We start from the raw sequence: 22,140 nt of genomic DNA, 5'->3' as shown, positions 1-22,140 counted from the left end.
TGTTATGGAGTTGTTTAACCTGCCTGTGACTGTCCTAATTGTCAACATGAGAATAATACGGTCATTATAAAAACTAAGTGTATAACTATGTGTAAATCACTTAGAAGAGTGCCTGACACAGAGCGAGCTTTAAAAAAATGTATGCTGTTATTATCATCATCACCATGTTTTTATGATACCTACAGAAGCCTCTGCTGTCCACCACTTTGAGAAGAAAATAAAGAAAAATGTGTTTCACACATTTCCCACCACCATGTACATAAGAGCAGGTATTTACATACACAGATCTATACATATAGATACAGATGTTATAGATACAGGTATAGATGTATATAGAAATGTAAAAAAAAAATATCTGTAGAGAGAAATTGCTTTTGCCACCAGAGAAAATAATTATCAATTATTCTGTATCTTGGCACAGTTACTATTTAACTGAAAATAATGAAGCAATTAAAAATAAGGTATTCATTTGTGAAAGAAGGAAAAAAAATAACTCATCTAATGGAAGAGTGATTATAATACTATTCCTAGATAATTAGGTACCATCTTACCTCAAAACATTTGCACTTGCTGTTCCCTTTGCTTGAGATGCTTTTCCCTACATATATTCCTGGTTATTTCTTCTGCTTTGAGTCTACCTCGTTGTCATCTTCTCAGCGAGGCCTTGACCATCCACTCTATTTCTGTACGTAGTACACCTAGTGCTCAGCCTCCCATTCCTTGCACATTTTTCCCCCTTTACTGTGCTAGTAACTTTCTATAATACTATGTAGTTTACTATATATCATTTAAGTTATTTCTCTCTCCCCATGCTAAGACTGTAAGATCCATGATGACAGAGAACTTTGTTTTGTTTACTACTGTATCCACATTGCCTAAAAGATGGGCTTACGCATAGTAAAAGCTTAAGAATTGTATGAAAAATGAATAAAAGAATATTTTAGTTGAGAAAGACATCTTTAGCTATTTAAGTATAAAGATCATGTATTAATCTCCCACAGAATATGTAGGGATCTTGATTGATCTTTAGAGACCTTAAGGAATAGAGCATGATATATAAATTGGCTTTTACATTACACAGAGTATTTTGAAATTAATGCATAGTTATATGAGGAAAACTGAGGCTGAAAATGTAGCTGATAATTAAAAATAATTATAATAATAAATTATGGCTACATACAAGTACATCTTTTTTTTAGCGAATATTTGGAATTTTTGTTTTTGAGGAAATAGTAAAATCTAAAATCTGTTCCAGGAAATATTCACACAGGACTCATGGGTCTCTAGTGTGAATTGATACCCTCTGATACACAGTGAGGGTGAATATAATCTCATCTATACTGATACCCTCTGATACATAGTGAGGGTGAACAAAATCTCATCTACCCTGCACTTTGCATGTGGACAAGGCAAGGAGAAAAGGTAAAAAGCTCCTGTCCCTTTTATATCCATAAAATGCCCTTTTCTGGGGACGTCTTTGGATGTGTGATTGTTATTCATAGAAACTGTCAGTTTTCTTAAGTCCACCCTGTAACATGATAGGTGAGTGACAGAGAGCGGGCCATTATCTTGACAAGGTAGAGCTTAGCTAGCAAAAAGTCAAGTTAAAAGGAAACCTAAAATAAGACAATAAGAGTATTATTATTTTTTATTTGATGTTACTTACATGTACTATGAATCTGAACTACACAATTTTATTTTAATCATTAAAACTGTCCTTGCCAGGTTATCCAAATGAATATTGGGGAAAAGGCCAATCATTTAACTGCTGATTTAATGGTAACGTATGAGGTTTTAATACTATAGACTTAATATTAAGGGGATTTTATTTCAATGTTGGCATTAAAAGCAGTCATTATAGCTGTTGAATGTATTGTTTTTTATTCCTCCCCAAGTAATCTTTTCTATAAAGTATGTTATCAACCTTAATTAAACAGGGACCATAAAAAGTCCTTAAGTCATTTTTAGAAAATGTCTTCAAAGTGGTTTTATATCACTTAGTATATGCTTGTAATCTGAACAAATACCATAGCTTCTGTAGAATGTAACAGATGAGTACAGAGCAAACGATTCTACACATTTCGAGTTCAGATATATCACAGCTAAAAGCAGACCTATACAATGCATCTTGCAGACAGGAGTTCTAACAGGGAGCGTTATAGGAAACTACCTTAGTAAGGTCTGAGGCAAGGAGGATTGGGCCGAAAGCAAAGTTGGAACCTGAGGAAGTTGCGGCAGAGATTTCAGCTCTTTCAGTGAGCTACTCTAGAACTGTTAGTATTCCTCCGAGTTGTCCCCATTGAGGTAAAGGAGCCAAGCCTTCGCATTCTTTCAATTTTCAACCACCGGTTGTAAGTTACCTCCCAAGAGGGTGGTATTGTGGTTGATGGTGCATAATCTTACAGAAGACAGCCTCCTTTGGCCAAGGGCAANGGTAAAGGAGCCAAGCCTTCGCATTCTTTCAATTTTCAACCACCGGTTGTAAGTTACCTCCCAAGAGGGTGGCATTGTGGTTGATGGTGCATAATCTTACAGAAGACAGCCTCCTTTGGCCAAGGGCTCCCAGAGAGGGACTTAGCTGTATGCCACCAGCAGTGACACTCCTGACAGCATGGGAAATGAGAGTCTCAGTCCAAAGTGGGATCTGGGAGGCTCACCAAAGCATCTACTGCAGTCCATCTATTGCTTCAAACCGTGAGTTCATCCATCTGCAAACAACTTGCCCATCATTCTGGTTGGTACCTCTTCTAGGGGAAACTTAGAAGAGGAAAGTTAATGGGACCTCATAATGTTGCTGGTGGTCTTAGGCCGTAACTTAGCACTTGCCAGCTCGTTCCTTTACTACCTATTAGGGACTTCCCTCACCCTTGGCTAACATCCCTGCTTATCTAAGTTGCTAACTTGGAGGAGTTACATAGACCTCATCCTTAAGAGGTCTGGAGCCCTGGTTGCAGTGTAATTTTCAGGCTATGACTTATGTCTTTGTCCATTCTTTGTCATGATTGGACGGAGGAGTATTAAGCAATGCTTCTGTGGATTATCAGGGTGTGAAAAGTATTTTTCCTGCTTCTGATAATCAGGGTCAATTACTTAAAAAATAGTTAACCCTTGCCTTGACTGCTGGTTTCTTAGCCGAAGAATACAATGTTGTTGGATAGCAGCAACAGCTTAAAGTTTAACGGAATTTCATGTATGTTCTGGTGGAAATGTTTCCTTCTGAGAACCAGGACTTCTAGAGAGCAGACACTGGAAATGCAGGGGTAAAGAATCACAAATTCCTCAAATGGGTCATTCCTCCTTTTACCACTTGTTTTCCAGACTCATGCATTCTGATTAATTTAATTTGTATCCAACCCTCATGGTGGGTGTATCATCTCCAAGATGGTTTCTCTCAAATTTCTTTCTAAAAGCTGTTCTATTGCTCTCCCGGGCCAGTAGCTTCTAGATAGCTAGATAATAGGCTCTGTGGGTCCCAGGGTCATGTGGCCATTGCCACTCTCCTGTCTGAAGTGAATCTCTAGGACCAACAGTATGTTATGTAGGATAAGTTGTTATTGACCAACTACCTAGTGTGGCTACTCTGTAAACCCCCTGATAGTGGTGCTGCTTGAGGTGCTAAAGGAAAGAAAGGCAAGCCCATAAATGGATCAATTCCAGTCAAAATGAACTGCTGCTCCTTCCAGGATAGATGAAATCCAATGTAACTAACTTATGTCTAAGTCCTTGTTGCTGGTAGCTTGGACATTTGGCGATGATGATAGCTAATTCAGGATTATTGGAAGGAAACTCAGGCATTTATGGTCATGCACATACCTGCCACCATAGCTACTCCATTAATAAGCACATATGCCAGTTCTGGGGTAACCTAGGACAGCCTCTGGGTGACGTCGGCTCATCATGTCTTTGATCTACTTGTGCCAATTCCATAGTGGATGTTTTCTTTTTTTTTTTTTTTANTTTTATTTATTTATTCGACAGAGATAGAGACAGCCAGCGAGAGAGGGAACACAAGCAGGGGGAGTGGGAGAGGAAGAAGCAGGCTCATAGCAGAGGAGCCTGATGTGGGGCTCGAACCCATAACGCCGGGATCACGCCCTGAGCCGAAGGCAGACGCTTAACCGCTGTGCCACCCAGGCGCCCCCATAGTGGATGTTTTCTGATGGGCACTGATATTCTATACAAATATATTCACAATTTATTCCCATTCTTATCTGCCCAACCATTTGTTTCTTCTCTAGAGCTCCCTGTCCCCGTATTCTGATATTTCTCTGTCTGGGCCCCTACCAGCCGTGCTATTTTCCACTGATGTTGTGTTTGTATGTATGCATATATATTCTTACTACAGACTTCTCTTCTTCTCACATAAAGTGGATGACCAGTTGTCCTGCATGCAGTTATGCTGATTGAGAGTATTTTTTCTCATTGCTGAATTTTAGAATTGCCCCTGACTTGTGTATCAGAAGTCCAATTTTAGCTGTCAAACCCATACCAAAATAGGTCATTCAAAAACCAACCTTGAACTTTTCCTCATCCATCAGATAGCTGTGGCCATTGGTATGAGGCATTATAAAGGTACTACTGCAACAGTGGTAGAAGGCATGGATGCCTTGACCGTTTATTAATGGAGTTTCCTTGTGTCTTTGGCCCTGGACTTAACATGTGTCCAATCTCAGATGAAGAACATACACGCTATGAAGGATGGCTGCTGAAGTCACCTAACCCTGTGATTTGATATAGGACAAACTCCAGCTGATATTGGGAAGCTCTGGCAGCCTGGTCGCTTACTGTCCTGTGCCCAAGCATTGTCTCTTCCAAGACCAACTAGCCACTAGGAATTTTTTTCAAGAGGAATATGATTTTCTCCTTCAGATCACATGGCCTTGATCTAGAAGTGTAGGGGCTATGTTGTGATTCTCCTATCAGGGCTTGTCATGAATACCAGTCACCATTTTTCCATTAGGGATACTCCCTATACCATAGCATCCGCCAGATTATGTGGCCCCAATGGTAAGACTGCTTGCGCACTGGCCAGACTTGTTGCAGAGCCTGTTCCTTCTCTGGTTCCCACTCAAAGCTGGCAGCCTTCCTTGTCAATCAGTAATAGTTGGACCAGTATTATTAAGTGAGATATACTATCTCTAGAATCCAGTAAGGCCTACAGGACAGCGTGCTTCCTTTTTAGTCTAAAAAATGTGAGATCTAAAAATTCATTCATTACTTTGAGGGTGTGAGATAGTCACACCCTCATGTCAATTAGCATGAAGTTAATGCTATAGTCAAGCAGACCGGTAGAATGTACTGAGGGATTCTAGGTGGGATGGGTTGCTTTGGACTGTACTACCGCAGAACACGGGAGACAATACAGCCCTGAAAGAACATAAATGCATACTGTTCTGCTTCCTTTGTGAATGGAACTTCTGCTCTGTGTTTCCTGATGAGGATGGAACAATGAACTCACCAGATTAATGGCCACATATTAGGTACCTGAGGGCATATTTGTCTACTTTAGAAAAGTTCTTTTGATGTATTAATGAAAAATAAAACAATTAATATCCTCTCAAATGATATTAAAAGATATTGAAATTGTTATTACATAAATTACATAGGCAGTATGTATGATCTTTATTAAATAGAATATCATCAAATATGGAAAATGTCATGTGCAAAAAGGATGGGACCAATACTGGAGAGCACATGGTGTAGAACCAAGACCAATATACAAGGAAATGGGTTTTATTTCCATTCAAGGAATGATTTTGTAGCTGAGTTGTACGGGGTAAGACAGGTAGTTTGGAGGTAGATCATTCCCTGATATTACAAGTCTTTTAACAAGGGGTTGACATCTCTCTGAGCATGTGGTTGTGGTGCAGGTTGCAGAGTAACATTTTGGGTAAGTGACTTTTAAGGATACTTCCAACACTGAGATTATTGAAGTCTAGTACATTCTCTATAGAATGTTCAGATATTCATTCATTTGTATGTTCATTATTATAATACTGTGTATCGAGCACTTATAGTATCTTGGGAATGAGATCTTTTCTTGGCTTTCTTTCCTTGAATGAGTATGGTAGAAAAGTATCCACTATTTGGGAAATGAATCATATTTTTAAGCACCAATGAGACTTTGTTAATTGTTTCAATGTTCACATGTAGACATGTTTGTATTCAGGCATATATACAAATAAATATTTTTAAATATATATTTCAATTTCTTGACAAGAGATAAAAGGATTGCTATTTTATATAAAGTAAAACTTTTTAAAGTTTATGTAGCAGTGAAAAGCTGGTTAATGAAATTGGTAGTGAAAAGAGCAATAGATAAATACAGTGCCTGAATTCTTGAAAGCATTTCCCAATGAAGTACAAGACAAAAATCTAGTTCTTAAAACCTTCAACAAGATATATATATGGTACAGCCTTGTTCAATAATATTGTACAAAGTTTTTCTACTGAAACTACTTTTGAAGTTTTCATTAACGAATGGGAAAACATTTATTTGCAAGCTCACATCATCATATTATAGAAAAAAATTATTTTAAAAAGGATATAACCTAGGATTTTAAATTTAATCAAATTATATCTATTTCATAAAAAGTTAAAATCAATCAAGTAATTTTAGCAAAATGCTTATGCTTTTGTTTTAACAGAGTGAGCTCAGATGTTAGAATCAGAGAGACATGTATTCAGTTCCAGATCTGCCATGTATTCTTAGCTGGGTGACTTTTTCTAAATTCCCTTACCTTCCTGCTCTTTTGTTACCTTATCCTTAAAATGGGGTATAATTGAGGATGCTTGGGTGGCTCAGTCATTTTAAACATTTGCCTTCCACTCAGGTCATGATCCCAGGGTTCTGAGATTGAGCCTAGCATCAGGCTCCTTGCTCAGTGGGGAGCCTGCAGCTCCCCCTGCTTGTTCTCTATCTCTGACAAATAAATGAATAAAATATTTTAAAAAATGGGGATAATTCCAACTAAAGGTAGAGATGAAACAAAGATTTTGTAAATATTGGATTAGATTAAAAATGTTAAATATGCTGAACAATGTGCCTGACACATAAACCAAACAAGGTTATTGATAGCATAACTAATGCTACATTAGTAGGAGCAATAATAACCCATTATTTTTACTAAAACTTTAATTATTAACTACCTAGTAGTGTATATACTTAGCGTACTAAAAAGTCTTTTTCGTTTTAACCAAGAAACTGTGAAGTGTAGCCTAAAGCAAATGTCACCAGCAGATTTGATTTGAAAGGATCCTTTTCCTCTATATGAGGGATAGACTTAAATCCAATCCCCATTGTGATTTACTATGAAAGAGAAACATCATGATAAGGAATTAACTAACGAGTGAGGTCCCATTATCTGTATGCTTATTTTGATTCTATTCTGCCTATATAAATGGAAATTTATATTAGGGAAGCTCTTAGCATTTCAGAAAACATCTGTTTGGGTCATCACAGTAACTCTTGAAATAGGTATAATTTTTCAATTCCAGAGTTTTATAAGAAGACACTCAGTATTGTTAAATGTCTTTCTAGGTCATCTGAGATGGTGAGTAATGCAAGTGGGGTTTGAACACAGACTTTCTTTGTCCTCTTTGCTCTTTGTACTATCACTAAGATATCTCTTAACAGCTTCTCAAAAGGGGACTTCAAAAGATATATTTACTCATCTGGAGGTGAAACCACAGATTCCAACCAGTGTAGTTAACAAATAACTTACGGTACTAGGATTGTTGATATAATTTATTAGCGCACCAGTTGTAATTAACATGAGCCCTCTTTCACTTTGAGGGGCCTCTGCTTTCCTTTTTTAAGATAGATAGATGATAGATAGATAGATGATAGATAGATAGATAGATGACAGTTGATAGAATCAGAACTGGAATGTTCAGACAGAATCACATAATGAATAGGGAGAAAGTGAAGGGTAGCTCCTGAGTAGAATTTGATAGTGATATACCATGATGATTTCCTAAAAGATGTAAAAGCATTAAGATGCGCACTGCTTGCGAATTTGCATTTGTCCCTAGTTAGTATCTTTCTTCCTCTCTCTCTCCCCTCACCAGTACTTTAATATATCTGTCCATGTGCAATAATAGCTGTCTTTTTTTTAACAAAATGTTATTTTAAGGGCATAAGGTGATATTAATTTTTTGCTGCATAGTCATGCTGATAGAAATTGTGTGCGTGTGTGTGTGTGTGTGTGTGTGTGTGTGTGTGTATCTGGTTAAATTAAATCCTCAAGAACTTCCAGAGGATCAGCGGGCAGAATGCATGAATGAGACCTGAAATCTTGCAAGATTTGAATTTGTTTAGATGATCGGAAATTGATACAGGTTTCTGGAAGACTAATTTCTCAATAAAATTTGCTGAGCACATTAATGAGTACCTAACGCTCAACCTTCAAGTTGATCAGACTGGGTCAGAAGACAAGGATGGCTAACCCAGTGACTTTTAGTCTTTTTTTAATGTTACCATTAAAAATTTAAGAGGCCTATGTGCAGTAAGTTTAAAATCATTGTGTCTTAGTTTCACAGTAAGGAAGAAAATAATTTAAATTCTCATACGCTGGTGATGTTCAGAATCTTTTCATTTTCTTTTGATAATTGCTTTCAGAGATAAATGCACTTGTATAGCACAAAATTAAATACATTCCTTGCTTTGGTCATTAAATGCTTAACATAATTATGCTAATTAAAACTTTATTACCAGATTTTCTGTAGAGATCATCCTTTCTTGTATCTGAACTGTTACTTTTGGCTGCACTTGATGCTGCTACCTTCCTACTTCCTAATGGAATGAGGAAATTTTACAATTGCTCACTCCAGTGATGATTTTTTCAACTTCATCTTTTTTTTTTTTAAGATTTTATTTATTTATTCGACAGAGATAGAGACAGCCAGCGAGAGAGGGAACACAAGCAGGAGGAGTAGGAGAGGAAGAAGCAGGCTCCTAGCAGAGGAGCCTGGATGTGGGGCTCGATCCCATAACGCTGGGATCACGCCCTGAGCCAAAGGCAGACACTTAACCGCTGTGCCACCCAGGCACCCCTCAACTTCATCTTTTTTAACTTATCAGTTTATCAGCTTTGATGGATCTGATCACTGCCTCCTCTTTGAGACAGTCTCGTCATTTGACTGTCATGGTTTTCAGCAAACCACACTGACTACTACCTCTCAAGGTCTTGCTGGTTTCTCTTCATCTCCCTAAGCTTTTATTGTTGGAGCACCTTTGATTGTTCTATTACCTATCTGTACTCAGTCTCTTCATAATCTCGTAACATTTTATGGCTTTAAGTACTCTAAGGACTTCTAGAATTATGTCCTCAACTTAGATGCCACATCCCTCTACCGCGTCAGTTCCAAAGTCTTACAGCTAAACACTTATTCGACATTTCTACCATTAGCTACATCATTTCAGTAAGTTCCAATCACCTGATCGTCTACCTCAAGCCTGTTTCTCCTAATGTCTTCCTATCTCAATAAAAGACAAATCCAGCCTTGCAAGACCGTGGACCAAAAACTTGGAGTGTCTTGGGCTCTCTCTTTCTCTCACCACCCCATATTTGTTCCAGCAACTATTCAGTGCAGTTTTATAGTGAGAATCTTTCAAGTCTATTTTTCTTCCTCTCCACTGCTGTCACCCTGAGAGAGACACCATCTCCTTTGGATTAATGCAACTTCTCTCCTATCTATCCTGTAATCTCTTTTCAACACAGCAGCCAGGATGATCTTTTTAAAAAATAACTCAGATTGTGTTCATCTGTACTCACATCTTTTAGCGGCTTCCCATCTCACTCGACTAAAAGCCAAATTTCTCCTATAGATTTAAATCTCTGTCTACACTAGATGATAATATCTGATCTGGCTCTCACCTTGTTCCTCACCGCGGCCCCCCGCCCCATCTCCTCCCTCGCCGCTCTTTGTTCCAGAAGCTCTTTCTTTGCTGTTCTCTCGCATCCTGGACAAACCCACTGAAGAGTCTTCTGCTTGCTGCTTCCCCTATTTGGAATTCCAGCTTCTTGGAATCCAAGTTCACTTCTTTGCTTCCATCGGATATTTGTTTCAATGTTACTCAGTGAGGACTTTCTCTTACGCTTTATTTGAAATTATGCCGCTTCTCCTCCTGGCATGCTCTATTCTTCTTCCCTGACTTATTCTTTTTCATGTCTTAATTTTTAACTATCACTTGTTCTAATTTGTAATCTACACTTGACTTGTTTCTGTTGTTAAATGTCTGAAGGCAGAGTTTTGTCCATGGTGTTCACTATTGTGTCTTCAGTGCCTGGGTCGTATAAAGTGCATAGTAAATGTCGGTTAATTGATAACAGTATATCTCAAATTGTAGTAAGTTTATATTTTTTAAATTTATTTCATGTCCATAAGTACTGTTAGAAAAAAATTTTAATATTCAATACAAAATGTGTCTGTCATCTTTATTTTCTCTTTCTCAAAAAAAAAAAAAAAGAAGTGGAACATACCATATACCATTCAGTGGCCTCTTAAGCATGTTTTACTGGCTTCACTTACATTAATTGTATCTTTTTAAAACGTTTTCCATCTTTTATATTTTGTATTGCATTATGACAGAGAATCTTTTCTTCAAATTTAAAATAGATTTTATTGCCACTTGATTTCATCATTCAAACAATATTTAGACTTTTCATTGAAATAAATGGATGTACTTTATTTGTTCACCACAAATGTTTTACACACATCATATGGGTTAAATACTCTTTGTAAAAGGCTGTACATGATAAAATAAAGGTCAAGACTAAGCTAGAAATCTAGTATGTGATCTATATATAATTATAATCATGGAAACTAAAAATATATTTATATATTACATAAAATATCAAGGAATAGTTTACTATGTACTTTTACCTTCAGCATAACCTTCGTTTTTACACTCCCAACAACAACAAAAAAAAAACAGAGAAAACAAAAGAAAAAGAACAAAGCAGCTTCAAGTTTATAAAACTGGACTATCATCTCCCCCAAATTCAACTCTTTTGCTTAGCTCCTTTAATCTCACAAAGGTAAAAATGAAAAGAAAATATGTATATATGTATATATATAGAGAGAGAGAGAGAGAAAAAATTAACATCTTTGTCAGAAAAATTTTTAGGAAATACTATGCAGTGATTAGGATTGTGAAATCTGGAGCAAAATGCCTGGGTTTGAATTCCTACGCTACCACTTACTACACTTATTTGAGCAAACTCTTTGCCATAGTTTCCAAAGCTATTAAATGGAGATAGTAATAGAACCTACATAATAATATTATTTATAAAATTAAATGACTTATGCCTAAGAAATGCTTATATAAATGCCTGGCATGTAGTGTTAAAGAAATGTTTTATAGCGAAATATATAGGGAAAGAAAAACATTCAAATCAAAGTATATTCTACTCTTAAAAGAAAAAAAATATTCAGATGTAAATTTGACTATTACGAATTTATACAACATAAAGTGAAGATCTTGTCTAGTCAGAAAATATTTAGGCCAAGAAGAAACAACCTTCTTTTTCTTTTAGCATTTGTCACTTTTTACTTTGCACCACATTTAACTGCAAACACCTTTAACTCCCTTGCGGTGCTGAAATTCTGCAAGAATGTTCATCTTTGTATCCTCTGCCCAACAGCACTTGCATATATATAGAAATTGGCTCAGGGCTTTTTTGGTGAAGAAGTTCAACAATGATAGAGATTGGGTATTATCACATTTTGATATTTAAATTGGCTCTTATTTCCTTCTATTGTGTAGTGGAAAACACTGAAATTCCAGAAAAAAAAAATTGAAGAAGATTCCTGCAATATAGGTCTTAATTTAATTTCACAAAAAATTGTATAATTTAAATATACGTTTACTAAAATTGCTATGTAGTACATTCCCAATTTTCACTGTAGACTCATTTTTCTTTAAAAACTGAGATAACTTAGCTAAAGGTACACTGATAACAAAATATCCTAGTAGTTTATTCAGAGTGAAAACTCAAGATTTTCATATTCCAGACTTCATCATTGGATAAAAGAAGATTGGAATATACCTCCATTTCTAGTGTCTCTTTCTTCTTTTAAAACCTTGGGAAAAAACTCATCTCGATGTAAATACACCCCACCATATTAAGATCCAAGGCGAACATTCTCTTTCCAATTAAGTTCTAATCATGTCATCAGTCTTTCAAATAAAATAAGCTTATTTTTCCAGTTTTGTAGAGAATTGACATGCATCACTGTTTAAGGTGTACAGCATGATGGTTTCACTTATACGTATATTGTGAAAGGATTACAATAGGTTTAGTTAATATTCATCTTCTCATATAGATATAGTAGAAGAAAAAAAAATTCTCCTTGTGATGAGAACCCTTAGGATCTAGTCTCTTAACAACTCTCCTGTATATCACACAGCAATGTTAACTTAGGTCATCGTGGTGTACGTGACATCCTACTATTTATAACTGGAAAGTGAAGTAATAAGCCTATTTTTTTTTTAAAGATTGATTTATTTATTTGAGAGAGAGAGAAAGAGATTGGGGGGGAGGGCAGAGGGAGAGACAGAGAGAGAAGGAGAGAAGCAGACTCCACACTGAGCATGGAGCCCTATGCAGGGCGATCTCATGACCCTGAGATCATGACCTGAGCCGAAATCAAGAGTCAGATGCTTAACTGACTGAGCCACCCAAGTGCCCCCATAATAAACCTATATTAAACTAAAAGTCAATTCACTATCTTTGTAGAAATTGAATAATTTGCATCAATTCAACCTATGAAAACGTTTCCCCACTACACCTTATCATCCACTGTCTAATCTGGTTAGGCCTGCCTTAGGAATTCTACCTCTGTGCCTTTGAATAGATCTATAGTGGGTTAAAGATGGTCATATACTCTTCATCAAATCTCTCCCTGAGATGTCAGTTTGACCCCCATACTTTCACCACCACCCCCTCCAGAGAAATCTGGGCTGGTCCTGTGACTATTGCAAAAGTGATGTGGTGCCAATTCTGGGCCTTTAAGGATTTGGCAGTTTTTGTTTTCTCCCTCTTGGAACACAGATTCTTGGGATATTCCCTTTTGGATGCTGGCTACCATGTTGTGAGAAGCTCAGGCTATGTGGAGGGGCCATCTAGAGAATTGAGAGGCTCCACCTGACTGCCCCAGATCTTCCAGCTGCCAGTGCCAACTGTTACCCATGTGAGGGAGCCATCCTGGCCCAGCAAGACCCAAGCCCCAGGACCCCCAGCCATTATCAAAGCAGAAGTGCCTAGCTGAGACCATTCAAATGCAAAGATAGTGAGATAGTTGTTTTAAGTCATCAAATTTTGGAGTAGAGCTATAACTAAAGCAATATCCTTCTGCTTCTTTCCAATTTGTTCCAATTCCCTTTATATTACTTTTTCAACTAGACCGTAAATTATTCATAGTCACAGATATTGCTCTATTTGCTTCCCATGTGTCTGTCCCTGTAGCTATTAACACATTGCTAGACACATGGGACTCTGATTACCTGAGGTTCCCAGTTGAATCATTAACAAAATGGAGAAGCAAACAGAAGTAAGAAGGGGCCTTTGGATATAAGACAAATTTTAAAGACAGGATTTTGATTAAACCAAGATTAATAACTAATGTAAAAAGAATATGACTCTCTTTCTATTTAATCTGGATTATCTGAACAAAGGAATTAACTGTCATTGTGTGTGTGTGTTTGTAAACTGAACCTAAAATATCAATTTTAGTTAGAAGCATTGTCATTTATTGGAAATTTATATGTAGAATTGCAAAAGAAGACCAGATTGAAGGGAAATGATGATCTGATTCAAATAAATAAATAAATAAATAAATAAATAAATAAGTAAATAGGTAAATGGAGGGAAAAAGCAAAAGTGACTGTTTGGAGCTACACAGGAAAAGGGGAGAATATAATAATTTTCTCCCTCTAGTTTCTGCCATGTATTCTGCATGTACTTGATGTGGGAAGTAACAGTTATTATACCCAGTCACTGAAACTAACAATGTTACGGGAATGGGTACTGTTTGCAAGACCATTTACTAGTGTAACAATAACGAAGCACAATTCAAGTCAGAATCCTGGGTTTAGCAAACAGAATGACAATATGACAATATGTCTATTTGTGATCCAGGGCTTTTTTTAGGGGGGAGGGGGGCATGAAGAAACCAATATTATTTAAAATGTGAAGGGTTTTTAATTTTTTTAATTTCAAGTTTACTTTGGAATACTTTTATTTCTTAATTGTTAATAACTTATTAGGCAGAAAATGTCCAACATACTTAAATAATTCCCCAAACCTTTCCTTGAGGACCAAGCCTCCCAGCAAAATCTCTTCTTGCTATGTTGCTTCTCAGAATTCATATTTCTGCTTCAGAACTGCACTTGCTAAGAGAGAAAAAGATTAGAAAATAATGCAGAATACAAAAGGCAGTGTGTGTGTGTGTGTGTGAGAGAGAGAGAGAGATGAGGAACTAAGCCCCTTGCTCTCTGGATTCTTGCATTTGTGTGAAATTGAAGGGTAACTGGTCTTTACATAAAGGACATATTTAAAAACATTTATGAAACATGTTTATATATTCTTCTGATATGCAAGTAATTCACAAAGACAAATATTGCACCACAAAGCTTTATTCATGCAGTCATACAGCCAATATATATTGTTCAAATACATTTTAAAATCATAATGTGAGGAGTTGAAGGCATAACTCTTCACACTCACATCTGTGTCTTTCTCAAGTGAGCCACGGGTAGAGAGAGTAGAAGCGGGAGGAAGAGGGAGGGGGAGGAGAATGGGAGTGAGCTAGCGAGAGATGAAGAAGAGAGGAAGGAAAGAAGGGAGAGAGAAACTACCAAAATACCATTCTGGGGCCCACTGTCTCATCTATCCCAAGTAGGTGGGCATCACATCTAGCCTGTAACAAAGAGATGGCCATGGCGCTTCTTTTTGGTTCTAGACAGGGCTGATACGAGGGGGCACTGCATACATGTCTGTCGCCTCATCTAAGTCCCCATTCCTTCGGGAGTTAGGAGCTCTGGATCCCAAGAATACCCAATGCACGCTGCCAGGCACGCAGGTCTTTTGGCCAGGCTGCCCAGGTTCGTGCGTGTGCGCTCAGGGGCGCTGGTGCATCTATATGTTGGGGAGGGAGGAGTCCCTTCTGCCAGAGACTTACCTCGATCCCCACATTTTCCGGGTATCATGGGAGGAGTGTGCGAGGTCGGAGGGACAGGTAGCCTTGCAGTGATAAAGAGCGCGGAGTGCGGACGAGCAGGGCGGGGGAGGAGCGCGGCGGCACTGCCAAACCTTGACGGGGCCCTGGGTGTTTGCCCTGGGTCTCCGCGGGAGTCGCTCCAGAAGCTGCTGCGTGAGAACCCCGAGCCTCAGCCCTGCCTCGCTTCGGGATCCTCCTCCTCCCCCTCCACCGCGTACCTGGCCTGAGCGGCGGAACACGTGCCCGGGAAGCCCCCGTCGGCGGGACCAGCCCAGCCTTGGTTCGCCTCCGTCTCCGGCCGCGGGCGCCGCCGCCGCCACCTCCGCTTCCTGGCTCGCTGCGCTCCCGCCGGCACCATGGAAGAATCCGGGTAAACCCGCGAGCGCCGGCGACTTTTTCTCCGGAGTCTCTGGCCTGGCGCCTTTTGGGTGAGATGAGTGGGGGAGCTGGTATCTCTGCCGGTCTGAGGTTGCCCCGAAAAGCCGCGGCCGAGAAAGAGAGGCTCCGCGGAGGTTGGCAGCTGCAAGTCCCCGTCCTGAGGCGTCTTCGCCCTCCTCTTCTTCCTCGCATCAGGATTTGTTTATATAGGGTCTGGAAGCTGGGCGGAATTGCCCACCCCCTCCAGCGGCCCGCCCTCCCCTCCCGGGCTCGGGCTCCCGCACGTGGTCCGCACCAGCAGCGTCTCGGCGGAAGGCAGGCGGCAGCGAGCGAGGAGCGGGCGGCCGGGAGCTAGCGCGGCGCAGCTTCTCCTGCTGCTCGTCCTCCCCGGCGCCCTCGCCCACTGCCCAGCCCGGCGCAGACTCGGCTTCGCCTCCCTCCATCCCCTTCGCGGGAGGGGAGCTGGAACACACCGCCCTTTAGGTGCTCGTGATGTTTCTCTGGGTTCGCTCAGTTGCCGGAAAAGAATGGTAACATGAACAGCGGAGCGCGAGAGCGTCACGGGGGAAGGGGAAGAGATTGATGAGCAGAGCGCTTACTTCGCGGAAGATCACGTTCTGAGGGCTGCGCGAGGCGAAACGGCGCGGCGCCTCCACTTCCTGGCTGGACTCCGCTGACATCTGTAGCCTCCCTTCCTGCAGGTTCCCCGCTCGCGAGCCGCTGCCTGCGGAGGAGAGTTGAGACAGCGCGTGAGCCTCCAGGAGTTTGTGGACCTCCATCCAAACAGGAGTTGTGCTCCGGTGCCTGTGTCCCTGGATCCGTGTGGAGCCCGCCTAACGCTGGCTTCAGAGGGAGTTGAACTTGAGTTCAGGTGGGTTATTCCAGGGGAAGCACAGGAGGAGACGTTCAGGGGAGACGACGAAGGTGATGTTCCAATGTCAAAAGCGGACGCTTTTCCTCCTGACACTTGCTGGGGCTGAGCCGCTTCCTCCCACTCAGTTTCCCCTACTGACCCGCTCCTGCCCAACCCAGCCCTATCCCACTAAAAGGGGAAAACCCCACAACTACTGTGTTCTTACGTATCTAGCATGCTATAGACTTTCATAACTTACGATTATGTGTCAAATGATCATATTTACTCCATTGCTTAATAAGAGAGGCTTAATGATTTCCTCAGTCAAGTCATTTACTTCTAAGCCAATAGATAATGCCTTCGTCATAGTTTTCTGGGGGGAAAGTAACTGTGCGTTTGTTCTGCAGATGCCCAACTCCCTCTGAATCGAGCAGATTGGTGCTGAGCACGCAACAAAAGTTTTTAGCTTCTCCTCAGTTTCTGGTGCTTCGCAGGGGAGAGGAAAGGACTTTGGCATTAAACACAAGAAGCAGTCAGGGAGCCATCTCCTTTAACTTTTCTTCTCTGTTATCATTTGCAATGAAGAGGAAACAGAAGAGATTTCTGCAGATGACTTTGTTATTCATGGTGGCTTTAATTTTCCTGCCCAATATTGGTCTCTGGTCTCTGTACAAGGAGAAGCACTTGGTGAAATCTACAGAACCTGGGGAGCAGCAGGTAAGTGCATCCGGAGAAAGCTCACAGGAGGATTGGTAAGGCATGCAACTCAAGGGGACACAAGGAAGTGAGTGTGGGGTAGCCTTGGTTTGCTCCCAAGTTATTTGCAGGGCACATATTACAAGACTCGAGACTTTGGGGTTTAAGAGAGTCCTTGTTTTAAGATCGCAACCACTGACATGGGTGAAATATAAAATAAACTAGAAAAAAGGATAAGAAAGGTCAAGAGGAAGAGGAGACAGTCTCTCTCAGTTGGTCTTTAGGTTGATTTTGACTTGAGGTATATGAAAGGTAACTGCTAATTTGTGGGATGTGGAAGTGGGTTTGGTACAAGTTCAATCTCGGGGATTTGTTTTTGCTTTTCACCCTGCTTGGGTATCTACATTAGAGTGAACAGGGCCAATTAAATCATTAAACTTGTGAAGTAGTTCTCAAAAACCAAGCTACAGCTTTCTATATTTTTGGTTGTAATTTTTGCTTAGCAACAGCTTTTTACTCTGGAAACTTCAAGTCTCTGTTTTTTCTCTTCTGTTGCTAAGGTGGTGTGGTGGGGTCTACAGGCAGAGTTATCAAGGATGTCTGTTCAGTTTCACAATCTGGTGGTAATAGTTTGTTGCTAAAAGCTTTCCTTCATATCTGAAACACTGCGCAGTGTGGTATGTCTTGTTTTCACGTATATGCAATCTGTTAGTATGTGCATCACTCATGACTTAACAGAGATCAAAATAACTATCTTGCTTAGTGAGTAATGCTGCAAAAAATCCTTCACGAAGTGTTGATGAGGAGTAATGTTGAATTTCTTGTTTATTAATAAATAAGACAGCTTCTGTAATTAAACTTTTAACAATAGAATGCAGCTTTCTCTGTGATACTGATGTAACACTTTTTTTTTAAACTAGTCCTGTGAATCACCTCAGAGTATTAATATTCTTAATTTCAAGGGTCATCACCCATGAACGCTGTGTACCTTCCACACATATTATGTGTTTAAATAAAAGTCCATTTGTGGACAACAGGAATATATATTAATGGTAATTAAATATTTGTCCTTATACTTAACAAAGTTTAATCTTCTCTTTACATGGTGAGTAGTTAGTTGTGAAATACATGGACGTAATCTGCTTTTTCATTTTGGGAAGTAATGGTTACCAGTCTGTAAACTTTAAAGATAACTAGTTGCTTATGGATTTTTGGTGGATTGGAATTTTGAAGAAAAATGTTGACATGTTTTTATTTAGTTGTTATCTCTGTCATCGTTTCTAATAGGGATATAACTTTGATTTGAAGTATATTCTTCTGTTGTGTCATTCCAGTGAAAAAAAGGAAGATGGGCACTTTGAATGTTAAACTTTTTTTTCAGATTTAGATCAGTTATTTCCCCAATCTTGATATGAAACAAGATTTTGTTAACATTGGTAGTTAATACACTATTATGTAAAATTTCTATTTCAAAATAGTTAAACTAACAAAAGCAAAATGATTTTTCCTTGAGTTTTGCTAATTCAATTAACCATAACCATCTGAAGCATTTGTTGTATAGCTAACATAAAACACTAATTAATCTTATTAATGAGATCTTTAAAACTTTCATGCTGGCTCTTATTGATTTTGACTCTTAATGAGAAATTTGTTTGTACAATGGCATTAAAAAATGAAATATGGTGAATGAGCTCTCTGACTTATTGTAATCTCCAAAAGAGTTTCCTTGTTTCTGGTTCTTTTGTAGTACCAATGATACTTAATATTAGGTAATAAATTAATGATTATGAAAGACATGGCGTGGCAAGAGAAGGAGGTATTTCTCAAAGTTTCATACAGCCTTGAGTAAGTAACTGATGGAGATCTTGTGACGTTCCAGTTTAATAATCCTATGTAACAGTTTTGAAACCAAGAGTAAAGACGGTCAGTAATGTGCCATAAAATGAATGTCAGTCACATACTTCAGTAGTTTTTAACCGAAGTAATAGTTTTAAAACTAATGCTTTCTTACAGAAACAAAATAAAATTAAAAAGGTAGGAATTGTCACTTACTAAAAGATAGAATTCTTTGTAAAACAGGAAAAGATACGCTTTTATTGGTTTTATTTCACTGTTAAATATAATTGAAAAGATAATTAGGGTAGTTGACATTATACAAATATTGGATAAGTAAGAGTTAAGTCATATACGTGTATTTATATATGTGTGTTTATATATGTATATGGATATATACACACTTGATAAATAAAAGGTGACTTTCAGTGATGAATTAAACATGCTTAATATTGTGATATAATAGTTTGCTAATGTATCTATAAATCATTGTAAGTCAGCTAAACGCACAGGTTTCCAATTGAAGCATGTAATTTGACTATTGGGTAATGTGTTATTTAAATTTAGCAATTTGTTCTAAAAAGACCATCTCATGGTTAATTGCCAAAATGTTCTTCAAAAGCCGTCTTTTACTATATTTATCACTAAGTTGTAAAATCGTGAGGGTAAGGATAATGTGCTGATTGAGGCATTGACAGCAGTAAGTACTGAAGCTATTCAAAACAAGTCACGTGCCTATATGAGCGGTCTATTTTTACAGCAGTTATGTGTAAAACAGCAGCTCTGGTTCTCAGTGTGATGTGGTGATGGTCACAGGACTTGAAAAGCTTTACCATTTCAAATAGTTTAATTATTACAATGGGCTGTAGAGAAATACTTTAATCTATGGAGATTCGAAATCATAGAATGGCTAACACTCTTTAAATTCTCCTAATTTGTATCTTATCAGAGCACATCACTAATAGTTTATTATTCAGTATAGACAGTATATATTACATAATCTGAAACAAATTTAGGGTAAACAGAAAACACTGATAGAAAATATATGTTAATTTTCATGCTGTTTGGTATTTTGCACATCTTTTTCTCATTTTTATACGATTACAAGTTAATTGTATTTATTGTCATTTCACATTAAGAATAATATTTATGACAATTCCCATAATATTTGAGTATTTACCCATTTATGATGTAGAAAAGAAAAAAAGTGAAATAAAAATTCCCAAATTATTCATCTGAAAGTTTTTTTTTCTTTTCTCTCACATGACTGAAGAGGATTGAAAAAATTTAATAATGCAATAATTAAAGTGTGTATTTTATTATTTGGGCTCTGCAAAGCTAGAATCCAGTTACTAAAATAATTTTTAACCTTTGAGCTTTTTAATGTTTCAGAAAAATTTGAAGATATTTTATAGTTTTGGTTTATATGTTATTAAGTTATCAATCATAATTGTCATGTTATTTTCAGTTGAAATAATTTTGTCACTTTTTGGTGTTATTGGGGTGATATAATTATCCTCTTTATTTTGTTTAAAAATATATACATATATTACAAAATAATCTATTGGTAATGAATATTGTATTTAGCTGAGAATGATTACTGTATGATTATTGTGTAATAATAGTTCTAATTTTTCTCTTAAAATTTGAATTTCTGTTCTTCTCTGCTTTCAGCTGCATTTAAATTAAAGATATATATTGACATCTTAATTAATCAATGCATTAGGATGATAATTAGAACAAAATAATATTTTAGAGCAAAACTACTTCATTCAGCATTATTATACCTTTCTTCCTAATTATTCATAGGAGAATGGGTAAATAAAATCTACCCCCAACACTTTGTTTTCTTAAATACATTAAAAAGATTAATAAACAAAAGAAGCTGTAGTTTTGGCAACTAAGTTGCACGTAATATGACTTGCAGATATAATACAAGAATATTCAGAATATGAAGATCTTGCAATATTTTTGGGAATCATTTTTGAAATGAGAGTACTAGAATCAAAATTCCAGAGTTTTAAATCAGGCATTTTCACAGGTATTCAGAATGATTTTAGAAACTTATGTTTGGCCTGGATTTTTTGCCACATTAAGAAAACCCCAAAACTAGATACTCATGTCACTTTTAAATTGTGGAACCTTCTTATTTCTTTGTACTTAGGAATTTTTATGGATGAAATAGGGCTAATTATGCTTGCCACATAAGGTACATAAAGTCCTGAGATCACATCTTGGGTATGGAAAGTATTGTGTTAATATTTTGTTTTTAGTCAGATCCCTATGTAGGCTGTACATGACAGAAGTGGGACTTCACCTTCATTTAAAAAAACAAAAACAAAAACAAAAAACTCTCCTGAAAGGTTTCTTAGCATCTTTGACCAACTCTTCTAATGTTAATCAGTATCACACTTTGGGGGGATTTTTTCTTTTGGCTAAGAACATTTTTTCCCCCCTCTGGCATTTTAAACCTGTTTTATGATGTGAAGATGTCAGATAATTGGTACTGAGTATATGCAGACTGTTTTATGCTTTCCTTTGTCATGCTGATCACTAAAGCCATAGAGTGTGTCTGTGTTTCTTTTCCAGCAACCTTAGGTATTGGAAGAGCTAAGGACAGGAGAAAAAAAATAAGGTTTTCTCTCTTCCTGCACTCAGGATTATCAATATACTAGATGTGAAATGATGCATTCGTTTGAGCCATACTGTTCTTAATTAGCTAAAATGTATGCTTTAAATTAGGATTTTAGAGGACCTTTTCTTGAATTTATGGAAAATCCATCCTGACTTGCTACAGGTTCACACCACACAGACCACTGTAACAAGTGTCTTAATTATTTGCTGTGACCTCGTAGATCGCAACATGATTAGTTCATCACCTTGCCTCCTGGGAGACTGTGTGAAACACAGTCTTCTGTTCACAATCTGGTAAAAACATTAGATAGGTTTTTCTCCCGTTCATTGCTGCATTGGATAAGCTGTGCTGAATCAATTAGCCTCCTATAAGTTGTTGTTGTTCTTGTTGTTGTTGTTTTCCTATAAAGGAAACCAAGTCGAGGCTGGAATACGTAGGGAAAAGGGTAAGGAAGTTTGAGTGCTTTAAGTGGTATAGAGAAGAGAATTGAGGTGGTTTTTTTTTTTTTGTTTTTTTTTTT

General features: G+C 38.0%; 2 protein-coding genes across 3 annotated transcripts in view; one reads left to right on the top strand and one right to left on the bottom strand.

Annotated features, from left to right (window-relative positions):
• Positions 1-14,639: 14,639 nt before the first annotated feature.
• LOC117802405 (xylosyltransferase 1-like) lies at positions 14,640-15,798 on the bottom strand. Its single transcript, XM_034661385.1, has 2 exons — positions 15,444-15,798; positions 14,640-15,371 (listed from the first exon to the last, which is right to left on the bottom strand). Exons 1-2 carry the CDS (start codon positions 15,793-15,795, stop codon positions 15,211-15,213), a joined length of 513 nt encoding a protein of 170 aa, XP_034517276.1. The 5' UTR covers positions 15,796-15,798; the 3' UTR covers positions 14,640-15,210.
• Positions 15,799-16,032: 234 nt separating this feature from the next.
• Positions 16,033-22,140, top strand: part of GALNTL6 (polypeptide N-acetylgalactosaminyltransferase like 6) — a 1,184,120-nt gene continuing 1,178,012 nt past the window's right edge. For both annotated transcript variants that reach the window (XM_034661384.1, XM_034661383.1), the window contains exons 1-3: positions 16,033-16,133; positions 16,305-16,474; positions 16,864-17,173. In XM_034661384.1, the coding sequence (XP_034517275.1) occupies positions 16,131-16,133; positions 16,305-16,474; positions 16,864-17,173 (483 nt within the window). In that variant the 5' untranslated portion in view covers positions 16,033-16,130. The remainder of the gene's footprint in view (positions 16,134-16,304; positions 16,475-16,863; positions 17,174-22,140) is intronic.

The sequence above is a fragment of the Ailuropoda melanoleuca genome, chromosome 5 (assembly GCF_002007445.2).
Source record: "Ailuropoda melanoleuca isolate Jingjing chromosome 5, ASM200744v2, whole genome shotgun sequence".
Classification (NCBI taxonomy): domain Eukaryota; kingdom Metazoa; phylum Chordata; class Mammalia; order Carnivora; family Ursidae; genus Ailuropoda; species Ailuropoda melanoleuca.
The sequence above is the reverse complement of the archived record's forward strand: the minus strand, read 5'-3'. Positions and strand labels throughout refer to the sequence as shown.